At 26.8% G+C, this 10,440-nt stretch overlaps 1 protein-coding gene across 1 annotated transcript in view; it reads right to left on the minus strand.

Annotated features, from left to right (window-relative positions):
• Positions 1 to 155: 155 nt before the first annotated feature.
• LOC111620825 (serine/threonine-protein kinase SIK2-like) overlaps positions 156 to 10,440 on the minus strand; it is an 82,043-nt gene continuing 71,758 nt past the window's right edge. The window contains 1 exon segment of the mRNA XM_023362817.1: positions 156 to 2,245. Within this exon segment, the coding sequence (XP_023218585.1) occupies positions 875 to 2,245 (1,371 nt within the window). The 3' untranslated portion in view covers positions 156 to 874.

Raw genomic sequence — 10,440 nt, forward strand, 5'->3', positions numbered from 1 at the left:
ATATTCTCATAATAAATAATGGCATCATCATAATTTTATTTTTAGAAATTGTTAATAAATGCAAGTTTTAGTTTTTATTATTATTTTTATTTATTTATTTATTTATTTATATTTTATATATCTATTATCTTGCTAAAATTGCAGCACCAAAATTTTGCAACATTTAGTATTTTAACCAAGTTTTAATACTTAATTGCACAAGACAAAATACTATTGTATAAGTTTATCAAATTTGACACATATAAAGTATATAAGTAAGCTATTGTGAAACATTCTACAAAATTTTCATAATTAATCTGTGCCATTTTATCATTTAACAAAAAAAATATATAAAAAATATCCAGTTTGTAACATTCCATCAATTCAAATTTACTTAGAATGACTCAATTATTTCTTCTTATATTTTTAAATCTTGAATATTTTTCTTGACTCATTATATATTAAAGTAATGGTCCCAGCATTTTATCTTTAAAACATTTTGATATATTGCTATTATAAACTGCTTAAATAACTCTTAAAACACTTTATTGCTCTTTTAGAATAAATCCAAAAATGATTGAAGAAATTATTAAGCCATTCCACATATACATATGTATCTTTCTTGCATTTATAGCATAAAATACCATTTCTAGCTAAAATATTTTTAATTTTTAAGTTTTTAAATAGGAAGACTATAATAAAATGAGCCAATATTACTAAAAATTTTTAATATTCTATGATGATATCCTTTATCAAGAACAAATTTTATTTATGCCCTATGACCAGACAATAATTATCTATCAAATTATATATTATTAAATATTATTTCACTTTGTAAAATGGTGATGAATTTTAAGTTATTAAAATGTTATTCATTTGTAGAAATGTAATAATTTTAATTATCAGATACAATGGATTTGCTTGAATATTTATCTGTATTAATAGTGGATGAATAAGATACATTTTCTGTTACAGAGTGGAAGGGTAAAGATTCATAACTAGATTGAATTCCTTCTAATGATAAATCAATAGATTCATCTGAAAATACTGATGTTTGAGGTAAAAGTTTGTAAGAAGACTGATGAATTGCTTGCCAACGTTGTTTTTGTAATATTTGTCTTTTCTGATGTAATCTCTGCTGTAGTAGTTGTTGTTGTAATGACTTTGTTTGGTCAAATGGTATTCCAATAAATTCATCTAGAGGTTTGGAAATTATCCCTTGAACAGTTGCATTCATATCTTCTAAATCTTCATATAAAATGTCTTTCTTTTCAGATGGGATTGTAGATAGAGCTTTTATAGAAGATGCAAATAAATCTGTCTTGTCTAAATGAGTTTGTTGTAAATGATAAGGATATAGTTGCATGCAGGTATTATTCAAAACATTTATAGGAGAATTTTGGAAATACTCAAGTTGTCTTATTTGTTCTTGTGTTGAAATTGGACTTCTGTGTAGCATCTGAAATTGCTTTTGTTCCTGTTGGATATCATTTAATGCTAACATGCCTCTGGCTTTATCTTTATCACATAACCTTGTAGAAAACATTTCACATCCTTGAGCAACTAAGCCATCAGAAGCTCTTCTACCCTCCCTGAAATAACCTGGTGATTGTATATTACTAGTTTCTATTTCCATTGTATCATGTTGAACATGTAAAGGATTAATGGCATTAAAATATATAGGATGCAAAGAATATTGAGATATATCTGATAAAGGTGGTTGTACAAAAGTTGTGCCATAAAAATCCATTGGAGTTTCAAATTCCTGAGTGCAAGATGGTAGACTAGAAGTCATATCTGTTTCAATTTGCGAATCAAAACTTTCATTATTTTCTCTGTTTTCAGAACTGATATTTCCTATTGGAGAATCAGATAAGCTGAGTTGAGTTAGATTACATAACGGAGGACTTTTTTGATAGTATTCTTTGCTTGGAAGAGTTGATTGATTATTAGATTTCAAATATAAAGAGTGATGTTGTGTAGGAGAAGCACAGGATTCAAAAGAGTCTCCACTAATATCTGCTTCTACACCTTCATCTATAGATGATGTGATTTTACTTTGTAAAGGACTGGTATTAAATGTATGCGAAGAAATGGAATGCAGATTATTTAAATATGGAATAACTTCATTGGATAAAAGTTTCATTTTATATTCATCACTTGTCATTTGTTTCTGATCTGGACTGTAGCACCTGATGCTTGACAATTTATCATCAATATTTTTATTATAAAATTGTGTTTTAATAGAATGTAGAGATGGTTTAATCTAGAAAAAATAATTTACATAATTAATAAAAGGAATTTTTAAAATATAAAAATAATTACATCTAGCATATCATATATTTGTGCACATAACACATTTTGTGTTTTTTAACACAAACAACCCACAGACTATTTGTGTTAAAAGACAATTTGAAGAATATACTTAGGTTATAAGTGTAACTGCAGTGAGGTGGGTTACATGTCTTTGTTGAGGTAGAGCATTAGTGAAGCTTCTTCCATGTGGCTTACAGAATTGCATTTGTTCTTGAAATGTGTTTGATCAATTTTGATAAAATTTTTCCATTTTCCATTAATTACTATGAAGAATCCAAAAATGAAATAAAAAAATAGGGGTTCATGACTTCATTTTTGAGATACAAAGTCCTAACAAGAGCGCTTACGACAAAGCAGTGTCATGCAACTTTGTCACATGATGTCCCAGTTGCTAGCACATCTATGTGGCCTAGTGTTACCACGCATCCAGTTTTCACCTGGACAGCCCGGGAATCAACTCACTGTCTGGGTGAACTATTAATTTTTTCCGGGAATATAGTGCGCAACCTGTCGACCTTTTTTTTTTTTTTTTTGTTTTTTTTGTTTTTGTTTTTTTTTTGTGTTTTTTTTTTTCTTGTACGATTCGTATTCATACACATCTCCAATATCCAATGGAGCTAAGTAATCTAGGTTACTTATGTTACTCCTACCCAAGTTTCCCTAGTCCCTAACTAACTGATTTAGAACTGCATGCACTGCACATTATTCTTCGCATTTCAAAATGATATTACGCATGCGTCAAGAACTTCTGTTCGAACAAACATCACCTGCCGTCCGGGTCAGCAATTTTAAAAAGGTGGCAAAACTAATGTAGCTTATGTCATTGAGTTCATTCGCAAAATTTGATGGATTGATTTTGATAAAATTTTGCCATTTTCTATTGATTGCAATGAAGAATCTAAAACATAATAAATGTAAATGTAGAAAGTAGGGGTCCATACTTTTGTTTTTGATATAAGGTGGGATCAAAGTGACAATGTTCATGCTGCTTGAGCATGTCTAACAGAATTTAGGGGTCAAATAAAAAAAAAGCAGCATTGCATGCACCTAATAGAAAATAGACACAAAAAATGAACAGAATACAATAACAAAGCAATTGGCATCAACTGCTTTTAGTTTTGATTTTATTTCTATACAACAATGCAATGTGGGTGATCTGCCAAAGGAGAATACTTCTCAGGAGGTCTTTTGTGAGAAACTGGCCTCTATTTAGGTGTTACTAACATGAAGAAAACCCAGAAAATGTAACCAGCCCATTCACCAGGTGTAAACTCAACCAACTTAACTATAAGTGTTCAGTAGTTTATTCACTTAGCCACTGGTGGACATTGGCATCTATTAATTTGTTCTTGGATTGCCTCTCTGTGTTGGTAAGTGCAAGAATTGTCTGTGTGTGCTCAGCCAGTGCAAGGATTGCCTCTCCCATGACAGGCAAATGCAAAGATAATCTCTTTCGTGATGGCAAGTGCAAAGTTTGCCTGTCCTGTGACCATCAGGTACAAGGATCGCCTTTTCTGTGTCTAACAAATACAAGGATTGCATCTTTCTTTCTGGCTCTGCCTCAATTCTATTGCAATATGACAAAATTGCACCATGTCCTAATAAATTTACATATTTACATCTATGGAGCAGCTGTTGCTCCATATATATACTATTGTGGGTTATGCATGAAAATACATGTAACCCATATTATAAATGTTAGTAGCTATAAATAATAATAATAATAATAACTTTGTTTTTATTATAATTATAGTATTTTAATAATAATGCTGAAAATATGAGACAATATGTATATATTGTCTTAATATATCCAATTTTTTCTGTATTATTATTAATATTGTTAAGGATTCTGTTGTTACTGTTGTTTTTATAGATGCTTAAATTATAGATTTAAAAATATTTGAGGATAATCAATGAATAGAAAATTTAAATGTTAAGAAAGTAAAAAATGTTCAATACAATATTAAAATTAAGATACTTTTATTGCTCATGCAGCACAATTTGACAATGAAATAATTTATATTTTATGATTTTAAGTCAAAAATAATCAAACTAAATTTTTAGAGTTCAAAAGAGGCACCAATTTTTGAATGCCATTTGATAAAAAAGAAATTTGACTGAAATCTGATATAAAAAAAATCTTTTCAGAATTATCTTATGTAAAATCAAAATACAGTTAAACCTCTGAACAATGGCCTCTGATGGGAACATAAAAACTGGCTGTTGTTTAGAGAATATTTTGTTCAATGTTGTATGCATTTTTGTTAAAAAAAAAGTGCCTGAATAAATGGCTGTTGTGACTGTTATTGGAAACTTGACTGTATGTAACTATATTTCAGAAAATTTTGAATTATTGTTTTTAAATTTGAATCTTCAGTACCTTTTAAAACATATAAAATGTATACTTTAATAATATTTCACAAACTATTTTTGGCAATTCTGTAAAAAAATAAAACTTTTTTATTGCTGCTAGAGAAAAGTTCAATGCACATAGTGTATAGGACATAGTGCAATTGTAACATAAATGTAATGTAAAATGATATTTTTTCTATGGGACATTATTATGTTTCTGGAATGTTTGCTTGTGAAATTTTATAATTTGTGTAATATCACTTTTTATGAATGTATAATATTCTTTATGTAAATTCTACAAAAATTTAAAAAAATTATAATTTTGCAACTGGACAATATATAAACATATTAAATAACATCTTTTAATTCAATAGCGATTTTTAATACAAACAAATAGTTTTACCTAATTACATAAACATTTTCAGATTTGGAAACCTAAAACCAAAACTGTTTTATTCCTTGAAAACTGTATCCTCATTAGAAGAGTGCTAAAGAAATATAAATTCAAAATAAAAATATAATATGAACTAATTTCAATGAGTATTTTTGCTTTATTTCACTTTTAGTGTCTTCAGATAGAATGTTGAAAACAAATATTCCAATTGTGTTTGATTTCATTACTTGAAATTGAATCAAGAGTTTTGAAAAATAAGCTTCAAAACATGGATTCTGAAAGCATCAATAAAAGATTCAAATATGAATTCACTAAAGTGCATCATTAAATGATGAAGATGACTATAAAAAGAAATCTCTTTTATGCAGTTTTGGATCAATTGTGGATACTTTTAAGAGAAAATTTTCAGCTAATGATATCAAATATACTGTCTTTTGATTACCTCCAAAATTTACATGATTTGAAGAAAATACATGATAAAATGTTAAAAAAGTTTTGTCAACTGGGAAAGAAAATTCTAACAAAGATATAAATTATTACAAATGTTGATGTATGCAATCTCACTTGAGATTTTTTTTTCTTTTTGTGAAAGAACATATCGATGACTAAATTTCATCAATAGATTTGGCCAATTTCATACATGCAGAAGGGTTTCTGAGATTTATCCCAACTTATCTGAGGCATTAAGAACTTTTCATGTCTTACAAATTTTCATATATCCAAATTATTCCTCAAAACTAAAATTTATAGAAAAAATTGACTGTTAAATGCAAAAATTTCTGGTTTTATGATTTTATCAATAGTATAGGGCAGAAGTGGCGAACCTATGGCACGCGTGCCCAAAGTGGCACATCGAAGAAATCATCTGGCACGTAACATATTATGCGATATCAGTTTATCATCTTTTTCAGTCAGGTTCTTTACATTTACTCTAATTACAACATATTATTTTATTTATTTAAATATAGTTTTTTAAAACTCTTTTTGCCCTGTGGGCATTAAGAGGGCTTTTTTATTTAGCTAACTCCAAACAGTCAGATGGTGAAGAATGGATCACCACCTGAAAATTTCCTGGGTTTTGATCTCAGGTCCACAAGAGCGATAAGCTACCACTCTGACCACTCAGCCATTTCGCCAAATTTAAATATAATTACTAGAAGTCTAAAACTTCTGCACACATAATCATTTTTAAAGAAAAGTATGTTTAATATGCTTACTATGTGGCATGCAGACTCAAAAAGGTTCGCCATCCCTGGTATAGGGAATAGTAGAATCATTAACATTTGATAAAGTGATAGAGCATTAAAAATAACTGCCAAAATTTGATTTAATTAATTTATGTACACAGGATGGCCAAAATAATTATTGCTTCTGAATGCCAAAGATCTAAAGTGGTCTTGGCTATAATGTAATATAGTTATAAAATTCATTACAATAACATTAGTAATGCTTTTATTAGAATGTTGTTTTTCAACATACTCCCCTTGCTTTTTTAAGTGCATTGAAAAATGATGGAATAAAGAAGTTTGGTCAGCATTGCAAATTTAATTTCCTCAGAAAGTTTTTGGTAGAAAGATGAACTATTTCCTTCAATTTTTTTTATCTATAGTAAATTAACGGTGACATTTCTTACCCTTTTAAATTTTTCAATCCATAAGTAGGCACTCTGTCATAAAATAATGTCTCCAAATTGTGCTTAAAGCATTTGATGAATTTCAATTATTAATTCACTTTCATAGAACAACAAAAAAAAAAAAAATAGATCCTTTTTTTCCAACTTTTCTTTGGTGCAGTTGAAAAGAAGAGCAGATAATTACCATATTTCCTTGAATTAATGCCTGGCACTTATTCATTTACATTGGGTCAAAATTTCCAAGTGCATAATCAAGGCAGGAGACTATTTGAAGCCTGATGCTAATTCAAGGAAATACAATAATAATAAAATATTATTATTGTATAAGTTCAACAAAGTACTGTACATTTTAGTTCTATTATTTGAAAATGCAAGCTGAGCTGAGGTCTTGACAGGTGAGCTGCAAGCTAAGTTGTGAATTTGGACTGGATCTGAGAACTGAGCGGAGTTGGGGTGTGTTGCAACAAAGGCCATTTTTGAAATTTAAATTGCATCTGTAATAACAACAGATACACAGTATGTCAGATATGTTTTCATCTATCTGTTATTAAAATGAGAGCAAAATTATTCAATATTAAGCAATTGAGCAATAAATAATTTTTAGAATTATGAAAAATAATGAGCAAAAATGATTGACATTGTTAAAATGCTGGGCTTCAATTTTTAATTTATTTAATTTAAAATATATGTTCTCAATTTTAGCAGTGTTTTGTCCTTGTACATCATGCTTTTCCAGATAACAACAGTCACACCAGTAAAATTAGTTTAAATTAATTACTAAATAATTTGTCACTAGAGGGAGGCATTATGTGCCATCTCTTATTATTTTAATGAATGATCTCTATTAGAAAACATTGAATTAAATTCTTTAGGATTATTTCACTTCATTCAACACAGTTGATCATTGTTGCAGATATTGTTTTCAAAATTAAAATCATTGGTTAAAAGATTACTTAGTAAGATTAATAATATTAATTCAACATTATACTGTATGAAAATATTATTCATTTATAACTGCAAAAAGTTTTATTACCTTAATGCTTTGGTTTGCTTTCAGATAGATTTTCTTCAGACAATGAAGAAAACATAACTGAACAGCTCAAAAATATTAGCAATAATTTGTACAGTTGCAATGAATAGAACTTTAAGTTTAATCATAAATATAAAAATTAAATTAAGAATATATGTGAATGAAGTAAACTTTTCAAAATTTGCTGTGAATTATTTCTTTTGGAAAGGATCACTAATCCACACCAATGCTTGCCTCATCAGGCCATCTTTATTTCACCAATGCCATATATGTATTTTGTGAACTTTCTTCCCCCTCTTCAGTAGGACATTTCATTTTTTTTTTTTTTAATTATCTTTAAGAATCAGCTCAAAGATTTTGAAACAACAACTCCTGATACTTTAATAAATAGATCTTTTAATAATCATAGAAGAAAGAATAAACGAATTTTTAACAATAATCTCTAATAAACTGGATGTTTTGTAAGGAACCAAGTCTGAGCTTTATTTTTATTTTACTTTTATTTTGCTTTCATTATATTTTGTTTGGGGCTTATGTTTAGTTAAGACGAAGGTTTCCTCACCATTCACCTTAGTAACTTAAAAATAGAAGAAAAACCAACTCACCAACGAAAGAAAAGCACCGTAGAAAAACTCGCGCANACGTAAAATATTTGAGTAGCCCAAGACATAGCCAAAGATTGCAGTGCCACAGCACTGGCGAAAATTTAAATTTGCCGACTGGAATTCTTTTGGATGATTGACTTTCGGATAATCGACACTCCATTGTATTATGAAATTGGGGAAAATCCACAACACTGCAACTAACTATGCATAGAAGTTAATAATACTAGCAAGTTGCCATGTTACCAGATGTATTTTTGTGCCTGTTCAAGTTGAACATTCTGCAATGATGTCTACAGAGATTACTGTATTTTAGAACTAATTCAGCATTCAGCAACAAATGACATTTAATTCTTTTAAGACACTATTATGATGATGTGTTTGCATTTATAATGAAATAATTAAAAAGATTACATAATAGCTATAATTTTACAATATTTATCATTTTTGAAGATTAAAATTACAAATGAATTTTAAATATGTTTTTAATATATATTTTTATATATTAATGTTTTAAAATGTTTATATTTTTAGAAATTTAATTAGTAGATTACATTGTTAAATCAAGAGCCTTCATGCAATTATTTTATATTAATGCAAAGAGAGGTAAAAATTAATGTTGTAAAGTTATTAGTTTCCACAGATATTATTGGGTATAAAGTTACAGATAATTAAACTTTACATGTAATGAAAAAATAATTATTGAGACATAATAAGAAAAATGAACAAAAATTATAATTGAAATATGATCATTATCAATAAAATTAACAGTTACTTTAATTTACTATGATAACAAATACAAAGAAAGATTTTATGCAATGAATTAGTTTAATTTTACATATATTTATGAAAATTATTAATAAATTTATAACACAGTTTATTTATTTAATGTTTTATAGTTTTTAATATAAATATTACTTTTTTAAATGATAAATAAATAATTTCCAATTAATGTTTACTTTGTACATTTGAAGTTTTTACTTTGATATGTGAATTCCTTGAGCATTTTATGAAATATTTTGTTATTTAATAATTACAAATATATAAGCCATTTTTAACAGGTAACATTAATTTAAAAAATTTTTTTTATTAGTAACTATATGTAGTTAGTTATTTATTAACATTTTAATTTTTTGTATAAAACTTTTGACATAAATGGCTTAAATAATATGAATACTCTAAAAATGAATTAAATATAAAAATTAAATGACAATCATAAAATTCTATTAACAATATATTTATAAATAAAAGACACACAAAACTACATTACAGTATATATATTGTATACATAGCAATTTGATTTTTATTTTAACAAAATCTTGATCAGAGTTTATGTAGTTCAGTATTATCTGTAATTTTACATCAAATTAATATGAAGAAATAACTTATCTGATATTTTAAAATTGCAGAGTGTGAGAGAATTGAAAATTGGGCTATCATATTTTATTGCACTATTAATATTTTATAGGTAGATGGACTGGACTATCAATAACCATCAAATTTTTTAATTAATATTAGAGATTACTTCCTTAAATGATTTATATCTTAACAGCTTTAGTCTTTAAAAATAAAATAATAATAATAATATAATTTGACTTATGGAAATATCAGACAACTTATTTTCCAATATCAGTTTTATTAAACAATAATTTTATTATTTTTTATATACAAATGTTATTATTTTTCTAAATAATTTATTATGTATTTTTTCTACATTTTATCATATAATTTTATAGTGCATTATATATTTACTTACAACAATTATGTGCATTCATCAATAATATATTAGCATTCAAAAAATTTTGATTCTTTTTTTAGAATAAACCTTTTGTAATTGTAGATACAGAAATATCTTATACATAAAATGATTTCAAGTTGTTTTATTTTTTCAAAGTTATTTCAGTAATTAAAATTTTTCCTTCACAAACTTCTCTATAATATTTATTTTATATGCAAACATAATTCCAGTATTAAAACTTTATTTATATATAGCTTATAAAACTTTTTCCTAAATTTTTACATATAATTTTCTAATCTAAAATTGATTTATATTATATTTTTAGCTATTATAAAATAATTCTTTTTAAAATGTGATTGCCAACATATATATATCTGGTTAAGTTAGTTTTTTAAT

The sequence above is a fragment of the Centruroides sculpturatus genome, unplaced genomic scaffold (genome assembly GCF_000671375.1).
Source record: "Centruroides sculpturatus isolate CEXI.00-Female unplaced genomic scaffold, Cexi_2.0 scaffold89, whole genome shotgun sequence".
NCBI lineage: Eukaryota > Metazoa > Arthropoda > Arachnida > Scorpiones > Buthidae > Centruroides > Centruroides sculpturatus.